General features: G+C 42.6%; 1 protein-coding gene across 2 annotated transcripts in view; it reads right to left on the reverse strand.

The window, feature by feature from the left end:
* The window catches only part of kdr (kinase insert domain receptor (a type III receptor tyrosine kinase)), a 28,835-nt gene extending 15,376 nt beyond the window's left edge, over positions 1 to 13,459 (reverse strand). For both annotated transcript variants that reach the window (XM_055923013.1, XM_055923012.1), the window contains exons 1-12: positions 13,086 to 13,459; positions 11,730 to 11,826; positions 11,310 to 11,524; positions 10,428 to 10,549; positions 7,855 to 8,023; positions 3,050 to 3,186; positions 2,483 to 2,666; positions 2,147 to 2,267; positions 1,866 to 2,035; positions 1,491 to 1,647; positions 278 to 398; positions 77 to 185 (exon numbers count right to left, since the gene is read on the reverse strand). In XM_055923013.1, coding sequence (XP_055778988.1) covers positions 77 to 185; positions 278 to 398; positions 1,491 to 1,647; positions 1,866 to 2,035; positions 2,147 to 2,267; positions 2,483 to 2,666; positions 3,050 to 3,186; positions 7,855 to 8,023; positions 10,428 to 10,549; positions 11,310 to 11,524; positions 11,730 to 11,826; positions 13,086 to 13,155 — 1,672 coding nt within the window. In that variant the 5' untranslated portion in view covers positions 13,156 to 13,459. The remainder of the gene's footprint in view (positions 1 to 76; positions 186 to 277; positions 399 to 1,490; positions 1,648 to 1,865; positions 2,036 to 2,146; positions 2,268 to 2,482; positions 2,667 to 3,049; positions 3,187 to 7,854; positions 8,024 to 10,427; positions 10,550 to 11,309; positions 11,525 to 11,729; positions 11,827 to 13,085) is intronic.
* Between the last annotated feature and the right edge of the window lie 9,870 nt (positions 13,460 to 23,329).

The raw sequence follows: 23,329 nt of genomic DNA on the forward strand, positions 1-23,329 counted from the left end.
TCATGAGGTGTTCTCATGGACGATGCACCAATGAACACAAACAGAAAGAACAGAAGAAGCATAAAAAGAAGCGTACGTGTCACATGGAAGACGATAATGCGTGAATCTTGTCCCGCTTTGTTAGAAGTCAGGCATTTGTAGAGGGTGTGGACCTTGGCTTTCTGGATCTTCAGAGAACTCACAGTCTGCAGACAAAAATTATCTTGACTATTATTTTACCAATTCATTGATATAATAAATGACTGAGATCATTTAGAGAGGAAGGAATGGTCTTTACCTTGTGTAAGTGATCTGTGTCACTGCTACTTTGGGTGATAGGATTTGGCCCTGTGGAATTGCTGATGTCCCTCCATTTGGTACAGTCCTCCAACTTGACCCCAGAGCTCACCACTCCTGACCTGCAGGACAAAACCAAAATCACTCCATTGACACACTGCTATTGTCAGACACAAAAAAATCCATATAAGCACATCACCGTAGAGACACAAAAACAAATAAACATACACACGCACACACAAATATAAATAGAAGACTATGACCTTTAGAAATACAACATGTCCCTGATCTATTGGTCCCTGTTCTCAGCTGGGAAATGGTGATTTCAGGAGAGGTTACGTCATTTATTTACAGACTGGAGTGGGTGGGATTGTCAACAAAGACACACCACTACAGTAGAGACCAGAACTCAAACAGGAAAGCAAGAGAACAGAGACGCATAGAAATAGACAGATCGAGAGAGAGAGAGAGAGAGAGAAGACAAAAATGATCTGTGAAATGGGGAGCCAGAGATGAATGGAGTGATGGTGGTAGTGAAGGATGGAGGGAAGACAAGGAGGTAGAGACAGGGTTGCACAGGAAGAAGCCTTTAGACAGAGTAGTGCACTGGGAACAACAGGAAACCCTGACCAGGGCTGAGGAAGTGCTAGGATGTGCAGGCTGAAGATAAGACCTTACTGTTGGTCTGTACAGTAGACTGGACCATACACTCCAACCACTCTATCAACAATCCCCACATTACTGCATACCTGAGGGGCCCATTCACTAATCACAACCCATTATGAAGCACCAGCTCTACCCAATCACAATTTTCCTAAGAGACTCAATCATCAAAGTTCTCTGGAATACAAGGCCATATTCCATAGAGAATACTGGGATCATATAAAAATCCATACAAAACCATACAAAGATAAGATTGGTCTTCATGTTTTCTCAGTCTAAAGCTCCCTGGTGTTTTTAAATTATGCACGCAACTTATTGTGAGAAGTATGAATCACATCCTACAATCTGATGCAGGTCACAGGGCACACTCATTGTCTCTGTTAATGCTTTCATCAACATCCAGAATGCTGATGTTCCTCCACAGATTCAACAACCTGTTAACAATGACCGTCTGAGGAGCAGCAGGGTGAGGTTACACACACATGCGCATGCATCATGCAGACACGCACGCACATACGCACACACACACGCATAGTGAACGTGAGACTTACTGAAAGAGGAGTGGGCAGTCCTCTCTGGACATCCACTGCCATTGGATGCGTGTAGGGGTGGGGATTCCACGGGCAGTGCACCTGAGGGTGGGGCTGCTGCCGTACATGTGAACATCAGTGTCCACGGCAACCTCCTTCTCAATGATATGGGGAGGGACTGAGGAGACATGAACCATGACTTGACAGGTGCAAACTCCATTTGGCCTAGGCTAAGTGCAGTGTGAACGCGGCAATGGTCACATCACAGTTTAAGTCTAAGACAGAGGTACAGCATAAAGGAGAAAGAGAAAGGGGGGAATTATAAGACAAATTGGAGGGAGGAGCAAGAGTGGAGAGGAGGAGAAGACTGGAGAGAGGAGGGGAGGAGGTACATACCATTGACCAAGAGCTGGACGGAGCGTCTCTGCTCTTCTTTTGTTATCTTATTGATCAAGACCACGGTGTAATTCCCAGCATCCTTTTCAGCTAGGCCAAGGATCATGAGAGAGTCCCTGGCAGGTTTAAATCTATAGTCATCCTTATAAATAGGCCGGCCATTCTTATACCTGTAGAAATAAGGACAGGTTATATTTACACAAATACCTAGTCTACATAGAATACAATACAAACTACTGCAAGCATATACAGTATATCATTACTGTACATGATCAACATACCATCTGACTGTAGGTTCTGGGTAGGCGTCGAACTTGACTGGGATCTTAATGTTCTGGGCACTAGCGTTCACCCCCAGAACCTTAACCCACTTGTGGTCATCAAAATCAATAAAAGGCTTTTCTAATGACAACAAAAACAACATAAACATTGTCAGCTACCATTGTCATCAAAACAATTCAATGTCACAAAGTAACATAACGGATTATTGTGCAATAAATCCAGACCAGGGGTCATTATTAATATAAGACAATAATAGGATATCTGCAAAAAAGTGTAAAAACCTCCAGACTATGTACCTTGGACAATAGATGTGGCTTAAACCACAGTGTACCTACCAAAGACCACAAGAGATGCAGATGCAGTTTTGACCATTTTTCCACTGGAGGCTGTGCAGGTATACTTTCCTGTGTAGTTGCCGGTCACGTTCTCCACTGTGAGTGTGTCGGACAGTTCCAGAGAGCTCCACAACTTCTTCTTGTGTGACGTGGTGTAGGTCCGACCAGAGCCATTCACTGGGGCCTGCAAGTGGGGCAGAAAGAAGAGTGAGGGGATAAAAGCACTGTAAATCAACCTAAAGACTGGTATAAGTGAGAAGACAACACCATGAATTATATAAGGGCAGCATTGAACTGAAGTCGTGTTTAAAAACATTCCTGAAAGCAGGAAGTAAGGAGGAAACCTTGGGAGGAAGAGGAAGGGATATATCATATGGTATCTCTCTCTTGAATGGAATATGTCTATGGTGAGTCAGTTTAGTGTCAATATCATCACCATGTCTATGAGTTCCGTGTTTGGTGGAATGTGATGAGTAACATGTCAGTCAATAAAGCCTGAGTCAGTGATTTCACGTGCATTTAGTAATCACAGTCTGTCTATAAGAGTGGGCCATGCAGGGTACTGACCAGGCTGATCGGGTGTGTCCAGGTGAAGTCGATAGCCACGCTGAGCTCTGTGTAGGCAGTGCAGTTTAGCACCAATTTCTCTCCCACAGACAGCCTCTCATGTGCCGGGGTCAGGGTGAGGTCATAGATCTTATATCCTGCGGAAAAGGGTGGGGAGACACAGCGGTGTGGTGAGCAGGCTATTGTTCTCCTGAGACTCACAAACACACACACATGCATTTAACCTGTTTGGGCTGCAGGGGCAATATTGAGTAGCCTGGATAAAAGGTGCCAATTTCAAACGGCCTCGTACTCAATTCTTGCTCGTACAATATGCATATTATTATTACTATTGGATAGAAAACACTCTCTAGTTTCTAAAACCGTTTGAATTATATCTGTGAGTAAAACAGAACTCATTTTGCAGCAAACTTCCTGACAGGAAGTGGAAAATCTGAAATCGATGCTCTGTTCTAGGGCCTGCCTATAAATGTCCTTGATATATATCAGTATACATGCACTTCATACGTCTTCCACTAGATGTCGACAGGCAGTGAGAGAAGAAATGGAGTGTATAACTTGATCTGGGGTCGAATAAAAGCTCTTTGTATGACGTGTCACCAGTTTCCTGTTTTCTGGAGCGCGCGAAAAGGGACCTGGTATTGCCTTCTGTAAAGTTGTCGTTATAGAAGACTAATATCTCCGGCTTTGTTTTTATTTGATACATGTGACAATATCATCGTAAAGTATGTTTTTTCAATACAGTTTTATTAGATTATTGAATTTTTTTCGGGACGTTAGGTGTGTTGCTTTGTCTGCGTATGTTCAGGAAGGAGAGCTTCGCGCCACTTTGCTAGCTTTCCGTGCTAATTGACTGGAGAAGAGGACATTCTAAATCCAAACAACGATTGTTCTGGACAAAGGACCCCTTGTACAACATTCTGATGGAAGATCATCAAAAGTAGGACCCATTTTATGATGTTATTTCATATATCTGTCGTACATGTGTACTAGTAGTTTGCGGCCAGGTTTTGGGCATGCTCTCGCCATAACGTAAACTGCATATCGTAATGAAGTTATTTTTAGAATTCTAACACGGCGATTGCATTAAGAACTAGTGTATCTATCATTTCCTATACAACATGTATTTTTTAGTTATGTTTATGAATAGTTATTTGGTCAGAATATGTGAGTGTCAGAAAAATATCCGGACGTTGTGGGAAAAGATGCTACGTTAGCACAATGTATAACCACTGATTTCAGCTCTAAATATGCACATTTTCGAACAAAACATAAGTGTATGTATAACCTGATGTTATAGGACTCATCTGATGAAGCTTATCAAGGTTAGTCCAAAATTATATATCTTTTGCTGGTTTGTTACGATCGCTAACTTTTGCTGCTGGGGAATGGCTTGTGTTTCTGGCTATTGTGGTAAGCTAATATAATGCTATATTGTGTTTTCGCTGTAAAACACTTGAGAAATCGGAAATATTGGCTGGAATCACAAGATGCCTGTCTTTCATTTGCTGTACACCATGTATTTTTCAGAAATGTTTTATGATGAGTATTTAGGTCAGGGGTGTCAAAGTCAAATGGACGGAGGGCCAAATAAAAAATTTAGCTACAAGCCGAGGGCCGGACTGTTCGAATGTTCATTGAAAAATTTTTAAATGACGCATATAGTCTAGTGAACCTAATTGAACCTACTGAAAACCTAACAAATATATTCCAATATGATCAGATAAATAAAGCAATATTTTCTTATGGCTCTGTCAGTAATCTTTAATTTTCAACAGACACAAAAGACAAATTTCCTTTATATAAAAATCCCCATAACATGAACATTAAATGAAAGAAACCGGTATTCAAGGCACCATCAGTAGCCTATATTTTCTATTTTAGCAAAAGTGGGCTAAATTTACTTCAAAGAAAAAAACAATAATAGCAATTTTCTATCATCCACTCAACTGAAATATTTTTAAAATATAATTGGATTGAAATACAATAAAATAAAGTGCAAAAATCTATTAATCAAAAACAACACTTTGTTTAAGGAGAAGTAACATGCAGTGAAAACAAATATTAAACTTGAACTTTTAAACTTGAACTGAGTAAAAACTCTAAATATGTGATTGCACAGTAATGTTCACTTGTTTGAGGTTGAGGGTGATACTTGGTGGTGTCCCATCTTTTCCACAAGTTCATCAATGTTCGGGGTAAGGCTCTGAGCTGAGGAAATCCTCAGAATTGAGTGGAGGTGTTCAGCAGTAAGTCGACTTCTGTGTGATGTTTTGTTCAGGTTCATCAAAGAAAACAGTTGTTCACACAGGTATGTGCTGCCAAACATAGACAACGTTTGAGCAGCCTGGATGCGCAGCTGGGGCATTGTGTCGGGGAGGAAACGGGCGAACTCCGCAGCACCCACTGCCGCATATTTTGCCCTCAGTGCATCATTGCATTGGAGGTCAATCAACTCCATTTGGAGGTTTGGTGGTGAGCTTTCCACGTCAACAGCAAATGGGTTACCGAGCAGTTCCAACCTGCTTTTTTGTGCTTCAAAGTCAGCAAATCGGCGTCGAAAGTCAGCGGCAAGCATACCTATTTTATCAGCCAACTGTGCGCTCGGGAACGCACTGGTAGAGAGCTTCTCTTTCATGGTCTGGCAGCTGGGAAAGTGGCTCAAATTTTCTTTCCGCATCTGCGTCTCCCACAGAGTCAGTTTGGTTTTAAATGCCTTCACTGTACTGTACATATCAGAGATGACATGATCCCGACCCTGCAGCTGCAAGTTCATTGCATTCAGATGACTCGTAATGTCACACAGAAAAGCCATTTCACACAGAAACATTTCGTCTCGGAGTTGTGTTGTGTCTTTCCCTTTGCTGTCCAAGAACAGACAAATCTCCTCACGAAGCTCGAAACATCTTTGAAGCACCTTTCCCTGGCTTAGCCATCGCACCTCTGTGTGATAAGGCAAATCACCATGCTCCGTTTCTAACTCCGTCAGAAATGCCTTGAACTGGCGGTGATTCAAACCTTTGGCTCTGATAAAGTTAACTGTGCGCGTGATGATGCTCATTACATGCTCCATTTTCAAGGCTTTACCGCACAACGCTTCCTGGTGTATGATACAATGATAAGCTGTCAGCTCACCTGTCGCGTTTTCCTCTTGCATCTTTTCCCGTATCTTCGCCACCAGTCCGCTCCTGTGTCCACACATCGCAGGTGCTCCGTCGGTTGTCAAACCCACGAGTTTTTCCCAAGGCAGCTCCATCTCATTTACACATCTTGACACCTCTTCATACAAATCATGCCCCGTAGTTGTGCCATGCATAGGACGTAAAGCCAAAAACTCCTCTGTCACGCTTTGGCTCGAGTCCACTCCGCGGATGAAAATTGACAACTGGGCAATGTCAGAAATGTCGGTGCTCTCATCCACAGCCAAGGAATATGCAATGAAATCTTTTCCCTTTTTCACAAGCTGCTCTTTTAGATTGATGGACAACTGGTCTACTCTCTCGGCAATGGTGTTTCTGCTCAGACTCACATTTAAAAAGAGTTGCCTTTTTTCTGGGCAAACTTCGTCACAAACTTTAATCATGCAGTTTTTGATGAAATCCCCCTCCGTAAATGGCCGGGCTGATTTAGCGATCTCTTCTGCCAAAATAAAACTGGCCTTGACAGCAGCCTGGCCTTGTGATTTGGCTTTTTTGAACAGAGCCTGTCGAGATTTGAGGCCTCGTTTTAATTCCTCTGCCTTTTGTAGCCTTTGTTCCATGTCCATATTCTTGTTTTTGTCCGCGTGTTTCGTTTCATAATGTCGTCTCAGATTATACTCTTTCAGTACCGCCACACTTTCTCCACACAGAAGACACACAGGTTTTCCAGCTACCTCCGTGAACATATACTCCGACTCCCACCTTGTTTGAAACCCCCGGTTCTCAGTGTCCACCTTCCGTTTTGCCATTTTTGATGGGTATCTGAAAGTTAATTTTACTGTGATGCTGACGACTGCTGTGCCAATAAATATTGAAATGAAGCAGCCTACTGCTCGGTGCGTCACCGTTGCATTGTGGGAAATGTAGTATTGGTGCGTGTAAAAGATCTGCGGGCTGCCGGCTTGCTGCGGTCTGCGGGCCGGTTCTAATAATAAATCAAGATCATCCCAGGGGCCGTAAAAAACCTTCTCGCGGGCCGGATGTGGCCCGCGGGCCTTGACTCTGACATATGTGATTTAGGTATTTGACGTTGGTGTCTGTAATTACTCTGGCTGCTTCGGTGCTATTTCTGACAGTAGCTGTGATGGTAGCTGCAATTTAAAACTGATTTATAGCTCAAATATGCACATTTTTCGAACAAAACATAGATTTATTGAATAACATGTTATAAGACTGTCATCTGATGAAGTTGTTTCTTGGTTAGTTAGGTTGGTTTTGTGCATGCTACCTGTGCTGTGAAAAATGTCTGTCCTTTTTTGTATTTGGTGGTGAGCTAACATAAATATACGTGGTGTTTTCGCTGTAAAACATTTTAAAAATCGGACATGTTGGCTGGATTCACAAGATGTTAATCTTTCAAATGCTGTATTGGACTTGTTAATGTGTGAAAGTTAAATATTTCAAAAAAATATATTTTGAATTTCGCGCCCTGCACTTGAGCTGGCTGTTGTCATAAGTGTACCGACCTCGGGCTTGCAGCCAGAAGAAGTTTTTAAGTTAAATGAACACAAACTTAGATTGACAGTTTCAAAGACACCTTGGTAAGTCATACATACAGTGGATCAAATAGGATTCATACACTAAACTAAAACCTAACCCACTTACCAACAACTGTAAGAATGTAGAGAGGTGACCTGTAGGTCTCATTGTGTATGCGTGTCTGACAGAAGATCAATCCAGCGTAGCTGATCAGGTGACTGGGGACTGAGACACCCTTCATGCTATCCCAAAAAATATCCTTCCCGTTCGGATAAAGTTCTTTCGTGGGATAGTTCTGACGAAAAAGGACACAGAATAAAAGAAGAAAAACGAATTACAGATACATCACAACATTGCTTCGACTTGACAAAACGGAGTAAAGCAGGTTCTCTGCTAGTGGTGCTGTCCTACCAACCCTCACATGGAAATGATGAGTGATGTTTTACCATTTGATCAGCACTGGCTAGGTCAGAGGGCATTGTGGTTTTTCCAACACTCATTTTCAGTAAAATGTCCTATGAACCATACAGACCATATACGAGGTCCCAGAGTTGTAATACTGACTGAAGGTGGGGACAACCCAGACAGGAAATGGAAACTCAGTTTATTGTTCCCTTGAACTGACATGAAAACAATGCAACAGACTCAAAATCTCAACTGACATTATCTGCCGCCCACAAAGCCTGCAGTCTAACAAAACATACCTGAGAGAGCAAGGTCTTTACCAACTGGCTTTGTTGACAGAGTAGAAGCACAAATGTAGGCCATTTCATGTAGTTAGACTAGAGGAAAGGCAGGTATGAGGTGAAGCAGTCGTAGTTGTCAACTTTAGACAAAATAAGACACGATAGAATAACTTCTGGAATTTGGACTCCATTCTGAACAGAATATATTGCATGTATCCCATACTGTACATACTGTTCTGTGTTTTAATGTCTTTAAAGACATTCTCCAGAACATTGGCAACTACTAAATCGTTTTTAAACCTGCCTCTTTGGGCTGGATATGTCAATGTGTAGTTCATACATGCATAATCTATTAGCAGAATTACTGTCTTGCCTCAATTAGCTAGGGAATCCCTAAAGCGACTGTTTTTCTGGAAGCTGTGCTGTGCAATTTTCCCTACATTTTCCCCCACTTGGGTAAGCCCCGTAGCATATTTTAGTTCTAACCAATGAGCTTCAGTCCCTGCCATTTGAGTGACAGCTAGCAAGATGCACACACAGCAGAGCGAGAGAGAGCAATGATGTAGGGCACATATCTGCGAATACAGTATGTGACACAGCGAGCAATTTTCGGGGGCCACTTTTGGCTGGTGAGGTCTACTTTAGTATGCCTTAAAATGTCCGCCCAAATGAACAATTTCATTTATTTATTTAACCTTTATTTAACCAGGTAGGCAAGTTGAGAACAAGTTCTCATTTACAATTGTGACCTGGCCAAGATAAAGCAAAGCAGTTCGACACATACAACAACACAGAGTTACACATGGAGTAAAACAAACATACAGTCAATAATACAGTAGAAAAATAAGTCTATATACAATGTGAGCAAATGAGGTGAGATAAGGGAGGTAAAGGCAAAAAAAGGCCATGGTGGCGAAGTAAATACAATATAGCAAGTAAAACACCGGAATGGTAGATTTGCAGTGGAAGAATGTGCAAAGTAGAGATAGAAATAATGGGATGCAAAGGAGCAAAATAAATAAATAAATACAGTAGGGGGAGAGGTAGTTGTTTGGGCTACATCATAGATGGGTTATGTACAGGTGCAGTCATCTGTGAGCTGCTCTGACAGCTGGTGCTTGAAGCTAGTGAGGGAGATAAGTGTTTCCAGTTTCAGAGATTTTTGTAGTTCGTTCCAGTCATTGGCAGCAGAGAACTGGAAGAAGAGGCGGCCAAAGGAAGAATTGGCTTTGGGGGTGACCAGAGAGATATACCTGCTGGAGCGCATGCTACAGGTGGGTGCTGCTATGGTGACCAACGAGCTGAGATAAGGGGGGACTTTACCTAGCAGGGTTTTGTAGATGACCTGGAGCCAGTGGGTTTGGCGACGAGTATGAAGCGAGGGCCAGCCAACGAGAGCGTACAGGTCGCAGTGGTGGGTAGTATATGGGGCTTTTGTGACAAAACGGATGGCACTGTGATAGACTGCATCCAATTTATTGAGTAGGGTATTGGAGGCTATTTTGTAAATGACATCGCCGAAGTCGAGGATCGGTAGGATGGTCAGTTTTACAAGGGTATGTTTGGCAGCATGAGTGAAGGATGCTTTGTTGCGAAATAGGAAGCCAATTCTAGATTTAACTTTGGATTGGAGATGTTTGATATGAGTCTGGAAAGAGAGTTTACAGTCTAACCAGACACCTAGGTATTTGTAGTCATCCACATATTCTAAGTCAGAACCGTCCAGAGTAGTGATGTTGGACAGGCGGGCAGGTGCAGGCAGCGATCGGTTAAAGAGCATGCATTTAGTTTTTCTTGTATTTAAGAGCAGTTGGAGGCCACGGAAGGAGAGTTGTATGGCATTGAACCTCATCTGGAGGTTTGTTAACACAGTGTCCAAAGAAGGGCCAGAGGTATACAGAATGGTGTGGTCTGCGTAGAGGTGGATCAAAGAATCACCAGCAGCGAGAGCTGAAGGGCCAGAAGTATACAGAATGGTGTTGTCTGCAATAAAGTCAGTGGATCTGTCCTTACGGTATGTAGCGTGACATTGAGATTTTCCACGGACCCACGGCATGGGATGACCACCTGCACTCCCTCACGGATGAACACAACGTCAATGTCCTTGTCAGAGGGCACAAATGGTACTTTATAGTCTGAAATAAAACACAAATACATAATGGAGTCATGAGACATCATGAGAGTCAACAGCATACACTGTATGTAATCCATACTGTACATTCATCAGATCAGGTAGGCTCATTATTAGGGCAGCTCTAAGCAGCTCTTGGGTCAGATAGTAATGTAACGGCGGTCCTCCTCCTCTACATCTTCGGAAGAGGAGGAGTATTGAGGGAACCAAGGCGCAGCGAAGTTTGAACACATATTTATTTAACAAAAACAATAAACGATCGTGAAGCTATGAACGTAGTGCACATACAGGCTACAAACGTATAACATAGACACGAACTTGTATAAACTAACAAAATAACAAAACGGTGTAGACAGACCTATACGACGAACTTACATAAAACAACAAGAACGCACGAATAGGACAATTAGACTACACAAACCGAACAAACCGTAACAGTCCCGTATGGTGCAAACAATTACACAGACACGAAGACAATCACCCACAACGAACACTGTGACAACGCCTACCTAAATATGACTCTTAATTAGAGGAACGCCAAACACCTGCCTCTAATTAAGAGCCATACCAGGCAACCCAAAACCAACACAGAAACAGAAAACATAGAATGCCCACCCAACCTCACGTCCTGACCAACTAACACACATAACAAACTAACATAAATAGGTCAGGAACGTGACAAGTAAAGATTACCCATTGGGTCACGCTTGAGGGATTCGGTAAGCCTACTTGTCATTCCAAAGTGAGGTAATGATGATGCACACCTTGGACATAGACATAAACGGCCACAGAGGTTTTTCTATCCTCCACTGCCAGGTCTCTGTAGGAGCACTGATACTTCCCAGTCTCATTGGCGGTGGCAGAGGAAATGTGTAATTTGATGCAGAAGAATCCTGACCCACTGCAGTCTACTATGGAGAGACGACTGCCAGCACGGCTGAGATTATAGGATGTGGTCCATACCAGGTTCTGACGGCCACTGCAGATCAAAAGAACAGAGTGAGAATGATGTTGGGGAAAATGTTGATGGATGGATGGATGGATGGATGACTTATATGGAGATTCATTATGTGAGGTATCAGAGGTAGTTGATATCAGTTTTAAGACCATTTATAGTTATCTTTGCGGCCATATTTGCCAGGCTTCTGGAGAAGAGAGGCCCATCAGGTTCCAGTATGTCTCACCTGCAGGTGATCGCCAGTGTGTCTGAGGTGTTGATCCTGAGGACCTTCTCCTGGATGCTCAGTGTTGGCGGGTCAGGCATGAACCGGAGTTCTAATGCTGTAGGAATGGAGAGGTAAACAGTCAGTCAATCACCCTTATGATTGACTTATCTCAACAGTTCGGTCAGCATTAGCACACAGTGGAGATCAATATGAGACTGCTCACTCTCATGTCAAACCAACCTTAAATCATGTTTATAGAAACATGTAGACTGGGAGACTCCCGGAGTGTAGAGTGCAAGTGATGTCTGAGCATGAAATCAGATGGGTAATGGTTTCTATCCCAACTATGGTTATGCTCTCTCAGAATCCACACCAGACTCCTCCAACACACTAGTTTATTCTCTGCAACTAGAATACTGATAGCTAGAACACATCATAACACATTTGTAAATCAATGATAAAATGAAGTTTCATGAATCATTCCAACAGTGGATCGCACAGATGGGAGAAATGTTTTGCATCCATGGCGTGGACTCTGGACTCTGTCGCTATTTTTCCACTCCTGTAGCAAATGGCGGAGCGGCGCTGTGTCAAAACAGGAAGCCAGGGCAGATGGGCCGGGTCAGGCTGAATAGCCCAGCTCTGTGTCGCCTAAGGTGGGGTTCCTGTTCCAGAGGATACGGCCTCCCAGAGAGGGAATGGACACATACTATACATTCAGAAATGTGGAATATTTAGCCCCAAATTATCCAACATTTATGGAACAGTTCAATATTACTGATGTCTTTGATTAGCATACTGATCCAAAGAATATGAAAATGAAGTGTAGCACCGAAGTATTGAGGAGAGGAACATGTGTTGTCTCAATGGTCATTTGCTGTACTGCCACAAATGAATTGTCAAAATGGATTGTTAAAAGGATTGAGGGCCGAGGGCCAGGAGTAATGAGGGCCACAACTGAATGTGGGGCCAAAAGGAATTGTAACTGCCCTATGCACATAAGAATAATCAAAGCCACTGTTAACACATTGTAATTATGTAATGCGTCACATTTTATACTTGGCAACTGCACTTGTTGATGTTACCAATTATTACACAATTTCTACTAATTGATGGTCAATCATTCAACTATGTTCTATTATACTGTCTACTGCCCTAGTGAGATAGAACCAATATTTTCGAGTTCAGACTTTTATACCAAACAAAAAATCCCTACAATTATTTTAAGTTCTTATAAACATCTAAATACAGTTAGTTTAAGTAAAGTCAAAATAAACCACAATTGAAACACATAAAGGTAGCCTAAGATCCCAATGTTTTCTGAACATATTAAACGTAATCATTTTGATCAATATTCTTTCTGTTTCATCTTACCAATCACCCTGCTGGCTCCCAGAAGATTGGCCACGAAATATAAAGTAATGACGGAGAATGCCTTTGCCATCGTCGACAATAGAGATGGATTGTCCCCGCATGAACACGCAATACGCAAAGTTCACTCCAGAAAGTAATCCAAGGCTATCCTATCCGTTCATCACCTCTTCATGCACACTGACGATATTTGTCTATTCCACTGGACAATGTTAGAAAATGCTGATCCAAAAACACAATGAACTGAATAAAATAGATAATCCTATTTCACAGCAGTGGAACTAGGCTACAGTCTGACAGTGAGTCGTGCTCAACAGTTTGGCGGAGTTGATGGGTCGCTCTGAGGAAGGATGGAGCGCAGATAGGAACGGGCAGTGGAAACGCGCTGTAGCGGAAAGAGGAGGGAGAAATAGGAGTGAGACAACGCAAGGGAGGAGCAAGCGTCCCCATCTCCTCAGCCCCCGGTCCGTTATCTCTCAGTTTAACTGACCTGTTTCAAAGAAACTTGGATAAATCCACCCAAATAATTAGGGTCAAAGGCTAGATCTATAGGGAAGGAACTTTGGGTTGTGTAACACAATCTCCCACTCAATTCGTGCAATTATGTACAAAAAGTATTTCAGCTGATTTCATGCTTTTTGTGCATTTTTGTGCGGCTTAATTTGTGTGAAAATACACAAGTTTTTGTGTGACTTAATTAACAGGAAAACACAATTTTGGGAGGCGGACTTCAGAACATTGTTTTGAAAGTTATTGGAGCAATGCATTTCGCGCAATGGTGTTCTACACTATCTTGTTTTGTGTCCCACATTTATTTATATATATATATAAAAAACGTGTTAACAACCCAATATTGCCTCTTAAGGATCTGCCCTCAATTTTTGCCTAAATCAAATAAAATCAAGTTTATTTTATATAGCCCTTCGTACATTAGCTAATATGTACAGAAACCCAGCCTAAAACCCCAAACAGCAAGCAATGCAGGTGTAGAAGCACAGCGGCTAGGAAAAACTCCCTAGAAAGGCCAAAACCTAGGAAGAAACCTAGAGAGGAACCAGGCTATGCCGGGTGGAGATTATAACAGAACATGGCCAAGATGTTCAAATGTTCATAAATGACCAGCATGGTCAAATAATAATCAGGAGTAAATGTCAGTTGGCTTTTCATAGCCGATCATAAAGAGTATCTCTACCGCTCCTGCGGTCTCTAGAGAGTTGAAAACAGCAGGTCTGGGACAGGTAGCACGTCCGGTGGACATATGACATACCCACATCTATACCCACATCTAATATGACATACCCACATCTATTTGCTTGTAGCTCAGGACCTGAAGCAAGGATATGCATATTCTTGATAACATTTTAAAGGAAACACTTTGAAGTTTATTGAAATGTGAAAGGAATGTAGTAGAATATAACACATTAGATCTGGTAAAAGATAATACAAAGAAAAAAACTTGTTTTTTGGTATTTTTTTTGTACCATCATCTTTGAAATGCAACAGAAAGGCCATAATGTATTATTCCAGCCCGGGCACAATTTAGATGTTGGCCAATAGAAGGCAGTAGTGTATGTGCAACGTTTTAGACTGATCCAATAAACCATTGCATTTCTGTTCAAAATGTTGTATCAAGACTGCCCAAATGTGCCTAATTGGTTTATTAATAACTTTTCAAGTTCATAACTGTGCACTCTCCTCAAACAATAGTGTAGTATTATTTCACTGTAATAGCTACTGTAAATTGAACAGTGCAGTTAGATTAACAAGAATTTAAACTTTCTGGGAAATGTTCTTGTTACTTACAACCTCATGCTAATTGCATTAGCCTACGTTAGCTCAACCATCCCGTGAGGGACCCACATGTACTGTAGAGGTTCAACCAGGTTGTCACCAAAATACTTATAATATAATAGTTGCCTTAAGTTTTTTCAATATTTTTATTAATGCCAATGCTGTTTTCTATGCTTGTTTTTGGGAGGTGCTATGTCAGATTTAATGAGGGTTACCAGATTGGAGTAAAAAGCTGTATTTGTCAGTTTTTTTGTGGTATTGATTAAGGTATTTGATTGGGGAATGGGGACACATTTTCATGATGGGAAATTAATTCATCAATAAATGTGGGGAAATAGAAGACCTGCAAAAAAAACCTGTTTGGTTAAAATTCCCTTGGTGCAACTGCATGGTATTTGCAACTATAACGAGTCTGGACTATGATCAATTAAGTCGTATCAATGCAGTTAAACAGGTGAATGTAAAATAATTAATTATGTTGGCTTATGGCACTTCCAAGGCCGTTTCATTATGATTATTACGGTTGTGTCAATCATGTTATATACTTAGGCTATTGTAACAAGGCATATGCCAGCATTGTACGCCTACTGCCACTGCCCAGAGGCCTACTAGGCTTTCATAGCAATGGCTGTTAGAGCTCACTTTGTCACAAATGAGCCCTGATTAGACCCTGTTGCAGCTTTCACTTTCTTCCGCTACATTGGTGGCAGCGTTGTGATCATGTCCAGCTCACGAGTAGTTATGTATTCTACTGGTGGGAAGCATTCTGTTTTTCAACATTGTGTTGGGTGTAATTACATTGATATGTCTAGTGAACAATGGATAAGCAACAATGGGCGTGACAGATAGAAGTAGTCACTACAGGTGTGATCAAGCCTCACATCAAAGTTGCTTGAAGCTTCCTGCCATCCAGGACCTATATACTAGGCGGTGTCGGAGGAAGACCCAAAAAATGGTCAAGACTTCAGTTACCCAAGTCATAGACTGTTCTCTCTGCTACCGCACGGCAAGCGGTACCGGAGCGCCAAGTCTAGGAACAAAAGGCTCCTTAACAGCTTCTACCCCCAAGCCATAAGACTGCTGAACAATTCATCAAATGGTTACCCAGACTACTTACATTGACCCCTCTCCCCATGTTTTTACACTGCTGCTACTCGCTGTTTATTATCTATGCAGTCACTTTACAAATTACCTCGACGGACCTGTACCCCCATACATTGACTCGGTACCGGTAGCCCCTGTATATAGGCTCCTTATTGCTATGTAATTTTCTTGTGTTACTTTTTTAAATATATATATATTTTTTAATTTAGCTTATTAACTAAATATTTTCTTAACTCTGTTTCTTGAACTGCATTGTTGGTTACAGACTTGTAAGTAAGCATTTCATGGTAAGGTTATATCCCTGTTATATTAGGCGCATGTGACAAATAAAATGTGATTTGATTTGAAAGTGCTTTGCCCTGACCAGTGTTTCAGAACGAATTCCTCTGTGTTAACTTAACTTGTTAACTTAACTTGTTAACTTAACTTACCAGTGTGGACCCAAAACAAACACATTCTAGACATTTACAAACTACCTGTTTAAAGTGTTATTACATCCATGGTGTGCTTTTGTCACTGAAGCTTATATATGGGATCAATGTCATGCCAAATACATTCACAAATGTCAATCACTGTCCACAAATGCAATTCACTATCCACAAACAAATATCTTTTGATTTTGTATTTGTAAATCGATATATTGCATTAGAATTTTTGTTTAACTGCAGATATGCAGGTCATTTAAGTTAAATAAGTCAAGTCAAGAGTTGTCTATAATATTATAATATGAGTACAAACAGAGTGTGTGTATTTGTGTAAGTGTTTGTGTGTGTGTGTGTATTATGGTGTGTATTATAATTTCCCATCATAAAAATGTATCCCCATTCAGCAATCAAACACCTTAAATGATACAAAAAGTAAAATAATAATCTGTATTTTTCTCCAATCTGGCAACCCTCATAAAATTTGCTATAGCCTTGTATAAAATGCATTATGAAAGAAATGGTATAATGTACATGAAAAAGTGAAGCCTTGTATTAAATGCATCCACGAAATATGAAATGTTTTATGAAGAAAATTGTGTAGGCCTACATGAAAAAAATGGCTGTTCTGACTACAAGTGCACCATTATCCCAAAGTATTAAGTGAAAACACACTCTGTATAAAAAACTGTATTGGCATTAATTTTAAAAAGGCATTAATAAAATTAAAAAACTATGTAAGGCTACTATTATATTATAATTATTTCAGTGACAACCTGTTTGATTAACAATATTGGATTGTTAACACGTTTTTTTAATATATATATATAAATAAATGTGGGACACATTGTGTTGATCACCATTGCCCATCACGCATTTCTCTAATAACTTTCAAAAGATTGTTCACAAAGTTTGCCCCCAAACAATGTTTTTTCCAATGAATGAAGTCGCAAAATAATGTGTGCCTTTTCCTACAAGTTAAGTCGCACAAAATGTGTCTTTTCACACGAATTAAGCCACACAACAAAGCACGAAATCTGCTGAAATACTTATATTTGCACACGAATTGAGTGTGAGATTGGGTTGCAACATTTCCACACAGCTACTCAGGCGCCATCCCTCCACTCCAGCAATATTGGCCTATATCGTGTCATATATATATATGCCTGTAGTATTTCACAATCTCACTTCACAATATAATTTTTGTGCTCACCTCACAAACACACTTTCTACACATACAGTATTTTCCCCATTAAAATGTTTGCTTATCTATTGAATTTAGCTATTAGGAGTAGATACATTTTGAATCTACTCAATCTACTGAAGGGGCAATAGCCTACAACAATCAAAGTGTATTTGATTGGTGAGTAACATTATTCAATAAAAAACACTTGGGAGAAGACATGGGAAGCAGATACCACAGAATAATGAGAAGGAGAGTGCTGATATTCTAGGCGTCTTATTGAGTAGCCATGTTGCCTCAAAAGCAGTCACTATGGTCTGGCTCAGAGTAGGCTATGAAGAAGGACATGACTAATCAAGGAAACATCGGTAGTGTGGTCATGTGCCACACTACCGATGCATATTTAAGAGGATGATTTTGATCATCTTAAATGATTCCTGATGATTTTGCAGTTGGAGCTTCTGTCAATCACGGACAAATTGTTATTTGAAACGTTGTTTTGTTATTTTAGCTGATAATGCTGATGGGGTGGTGGGATGTGGGCCTCTCTGCTGTTTGCTGTTGGGGGTGGATGTGGGGGGTTGGATGTCAGAATGTAGGTCTCCCATCTCCACATGTTTCCTGTCCCGGTCACTTCTGCTGGGACTCTGCCACCTGAACCGCCTGCCCTCCTCCTAGCCAACACTTCCTGGCGGGCACTCCAATCCCGACAGGGCACTTAGAACAGGAACTTTTCTTTTTTTTATTCTTGTGTTGTTAGATTCACAATACAAGGTTCTAATTGTTCTCTACTCAACAAAGAGAATGAGAGAGAGACTGAAAGAAGATAGGATGGTGAAAGAGAGAGAGGCAGGGGCTCTTGAGGGAGAGAGAAATGTTGTACCAGAAGATAATGATCCTCTATGTTTATGAGGTATTTGGGTGTTGCTGGATGGGGAGCACATATCTCACAGTGGGAAAAAGCCAGGGTTGTGATTCCTGCTAGAGATTTGTGCAAGGTTTTCCAGTAGTTTAAACAAAGACCACTGCCCTTGTTCTAAATGTGCACCTTGATTTACCCACCCATATGTCACCCCTGCCAAAGTCAGACAGAGGTGGGACTCCGTTTCTGTTCTCTCAACAGACAGGCCACTGGAGAAGGAAACAAAGTGAGGAGTAGAAACTCTCAACACTCATACAGTTTATGTGGAGTACTATAAAATAACCGATACTGGCTGTGCTGAGAGTGGTACAGTAGAACATAACGTTATGACTAGAACTACTGTTCCATTAAGGAGGGAAATGAGGTACAACATATTATGGGGAGTTGCACTCTCGCGACTTCGGTTGAAGGATATACAATCATGCCTGACAAGGCCAATGAAATCATACAGTTATGAACATAATAGGTATGAGTCAATGACCAATCATATTCACCTGAAGAAAACATAAATCATACCCAACGGGCCAATGGGTGCTGAGCCCGCTCTCAGAAGACCCGTACTCTTGACTATAGTACCGGGGATCGAATCCATTTCCTCAATTCAGTACCGCTCTTCAGCGAGCCCAAATCCCCTGATGGTGCGGGGCCAAAATAGTTATATTCATAACTACATTCCCTTTAAGGTGGTCACTTGGTATAACATACTATGGGGACATACAATCAAACCCCAAGCCGGCTCAGAGGGTACCAAACAAGGAGGCCCACTCCAACTGTATAGTCATAATCACGTTTGAGGGTAAACCCCTAGCCATCAAATTCAACCCTTCAGGGGCCAAACTCTCAGATCCCATATCTGCAGTCGTTGGTGCCAAACTCTCCCGAGCGCCTGAGACAATAGATCCCGACGTCACAGAACCCTCCACGGATCCCCGCCCAACAGGCAGATAATCTCCGGGAACCAGGGTTGTCTATGCCAACGGGGAACCACCAGAAACAACAACAGACCCTCCTGACAGACCCTCTCCACAGTGGCCTGTATCAGGTCCACAGGAGGAAACGCATAGAGTAGGGTGCGAGGCCACTAATATGCCAAGCATCCGTTCCCAACGGAGCACCCAGATCCCTAATTGAGAAGAATAGACGAAAAATTGTGTTTTCTCGCGGGGCATAAAGATCTACAGTATGTCGGCCCTGCCGAACTGGTCCCATATCTGGGCAACCACCGAGGGGTGCAGTCTCCACTCCGTAGAGATAGGACCCCCCCCTGGAAAGTAGATCCGTACCCACTTTGAGAGATTGGGAAGATACGTTGCCCTGAGAAACAGGAAATGCGAACTGCTCCATAAGAGCAGATAACAGGCAAGGTTTAGGAGAGAAAGACAGCGTCGTCCCCTGCCTATTGATATATGCCACCACCGTGCTGTGGTCGGACCTTACCAACACATGCTGGCCCTTCACCATTGGAAAGAAACACCTCAGCGCTAGTAAAACAGTCAGTAGCTCTAAGTAATTGATATGCAGCGCCCTTTGTGCTGTTGACCAAATCCCTCTTTCTGAGTAGCCAACACACAGAGGTTCCCATCCCAGTAAGGATGTGACTGTCCTGATCACCTGCGGGATATTACCGGGCCCATAACAACTCCATTCAATAGCACAGTCGCCGGTCCCTCCAACGAGACAACGCACTTAGGCATGACGGGGATACCTTAAGCAACCAATGGCAGTGGCAAGATATGTCCGGACGTGTAGCAATCACCCAACAGAAGCATCAACAGAAGTCCCAGATGCACCACAGCTATCATACAGGAACCGTGCATGACAGAGTAAGAATGTGACCCTCCTCTGTTGAGACAAAAATGCATGATTCAGAACGAGACCCAGAAACTTAATGCGCTGAGCCAGAGTCAAACAACCTTTCACTATAAACCCCAGAGACTGAATATGGGAAACCAGCATGGCAGTGTAGAGCTCCAACTGCTCCCTCGACTCCGCTACGACCAGCCAATCGTCGAGGCTAATACTCTGATTCACTGGCACTGCACCGGTTCTAAAGCCACATCCACCACCATAGAAAAAGGTGCAGGGCAATAGGGATAGCCCGAAAGTCAGGACCAGAAACTTGTAGGCCACACCCTCGAAATGAAACTACATAAAATTTCTGTGGGGAGGATGTATAACCACATGAAAATACTCATCCTTCAGACCTATGGATGTGAACTAATCACTGGAAGGCACCGCAATAGCTAGCGAAGTGTGAGGATTTTGAAATTGCAAACCTTGAGGTGCTTGTTTAAAACAAGTCCAGGATGCAACGTTCCATCGCTCTTGGGAACTAAAAAGTACCGGCTGTACCAACCACTCTGTAAATCTGAACATTGAGGAACCTCGGGTAGAAACAATGTGCTTTTGTGGTACTACCGTTCTGATACCAGACTCACCCTGGGTTTGGGGACTTCGGCAACCAGTAACTTGCCCCCATTGACCGAGCCACTTGGGAGCACTGTTGCCATAGTAAATGCTTGGGGAGGAGGGCCCTAAGAACATGCCACCTCCCCTGGCCTCCAGCTAGGGTTGCGAGGTCTGCTACTTCCCCAGCACAGCTTTCACCCCGCTTTCCTTTCGACCCTGCATGGCTTCTTTGCCAAGATGTCCGCCACTGCCAAGAAGCACCAAGACGGTCAAAAACCGACCTTGAAGCCGCCCACTGGCCCGGGGCAATCCGCCTTTGGTCTGGACCCTTTCCTTCACGTCTCGGGAACTGCCGAGCAGCCCTTGGGAAGGATTTTTCTGGGAGAAGGACCAGTAGAGCTGCGTCCTGTTTTTGTTTCTCCTCAAAATGAGCCTGTAAGGACTTCATAGCCCAGAAAAATAACCTTGTCAGCAAAACTGGCTTATCCAAATGCATCCGCCTGTCCCTAAGGAACCACACCCTCAGCCTGGTATACTTTGTCCAGCTGATCCACAGAGAACAGGCACTGTTTACTCGGAAGCACCGTGCTAGGATTAGCCCACTTGTTAGCCTCTGGATTTAAGTAACTGGCCAGCTTTCCATCCATCGGCAGTGTGCAAACAAGCCTTGCCTCCTCCATACCCTCAACATTCATGAACTTGCCATAACCTGGTAGTACCAGCCTTGCTGAATGAGGGGAATCCCAGGTCGCCTTTAAAAAAGGGTAAGCAACGCTTCAATGCTGCAATTACAGGAGGTAAATACAGTACCTTCCCCCAAACCACATGCCCTAGGTCAGTGGTTCCCAAACTGTGGGGCGCACCCTCTGCCCACCCCTCGGGCCCCCCCTAGGGGGATGTTCCCCAATGCTGAAAGGGGGGCCTGAGTTAAAAAGTGATGCCCAACTCACCTCAGCACAAATATCTCCTATAGTTAATCCTTTAAGCAACGCCCAAGACACTGCTGGACCCCAGGTAGAGTGGGCGTGTACACCGCTAGGTAACAGTTGTCCCTTGTTGTTATATGCCAGGGAGATAACCTCCACAACCCAGTGGGAGTGCTGCAAGCTGGATTAGCAAAACAAACAAAAAGCTGGTCATCTGGGTTTGTTCACTGTACATGCGTAAAGTTTTCACAGGACACAGGGCATGTAACCTCTGTTGCTTTTCAGAAGCAAACGGAGGAGGTGAAAAGGGAACTAAATCAAAAGCTAAGGACCTGTAGGACATAGTCATGACCTTTGGTGTGAAGGCCGCATTGAGACGCAATGTCACCTTAGAGTCGCCCGAGGTGAACTGAGTACAGCAAGAGTGTACGGATAATTCGTGGAGGTCCCCAACACAATAGGCAGAGGCCAAAGCGATGAGCAGGGAGATTTTGTAGGAGAGGATCTTCAATCCACCAACTCCGGTTTGCAACTGCACATGGGGACAAAGATCGTATTTTTGGAGTAATGTCCTCTGGTCTGATGAAACAAAAATATAACTTTTTGGCCATAATGACCATCGGTATGTTTGGAGGAAAAAGGGGTAGGCTTGCAAGCCGAAGAACACCATCCCAACCGTAAAGCACGCGGGTGGCAGCATCATGTTGTGGGGGTGCTTCGCTGCAAGAGGGACTGGTGCACTTCACAAAATATATGGCATCATGAGGAAGGACAATTATGTGGATATATTGAAGCAACATCTCAAGACATCAGTCAGGAAGTTAAAGCTTGGTCGCAAATGGGTCTTCCAAATGGACAATGGCCCCAAGCGTACTTCCAAAGTTGTGGCAAAATGGCTTAAGGACAACAAAGTCAAGGTATTGGAGTGGCCATCACAAAGCCCTGACCTCAATCCTATAGAAAACTTGTGGGCAGAACTGGAAAAAGCATGTGCGAGCAAGGAGGCCTACAAACCTGACTCAGTTACACCAGCTCTGTCAGGAGGAATGGGTCAAAATTCACCCAACTTATTGTGGGAAGCTTGTGGAAGGCTACAAAAATATTTGACCCAAGTTAAACGTCTGAACCACTGGGAATGTGATGAAAGAAATAAAAGCTGAAATAAATCACTCTCCACTATTATTCTGACATTTCACATTCTTAAAATAAAGTTGTGATCCTAACTGACCTAAGACAGATAATTTCTACTAGGATGAAATGTCAGGAATTGTGAAAAATGGAGTTTCAATGTATTTGGCTAAGGTGTATGTAACCTTCCGACTTCAACTGTAGGCTACATTGCTAAACATACTGTAAATTTCACAAATTCTTCTTATTAAATGCCAAGAAAAACTCATTACAGTTATTGTTTTATGAAGTTTATTTGGTTAAAAATCTACTTTGATTCATTGAGATGGATGTTTTCTAACAACCTTTCTCTTAAGGCTGAG

Source organism: Salvelinus fontinalis, chromosome 5, assembly GCF_029448725.1.
Source record: "Salvelinus fontinalis isolate EN_2023a chromosome 5, ASM2944872v1, whole genome shotgun sequence".
In the NCBI taxonomy this organism is placed as follows: Eukaryota; Metazoa; Chordata; class Actinopteri; order Salmoniformes; family Salmonidae; genus Salvelinus; species Salvelinus fontinalis.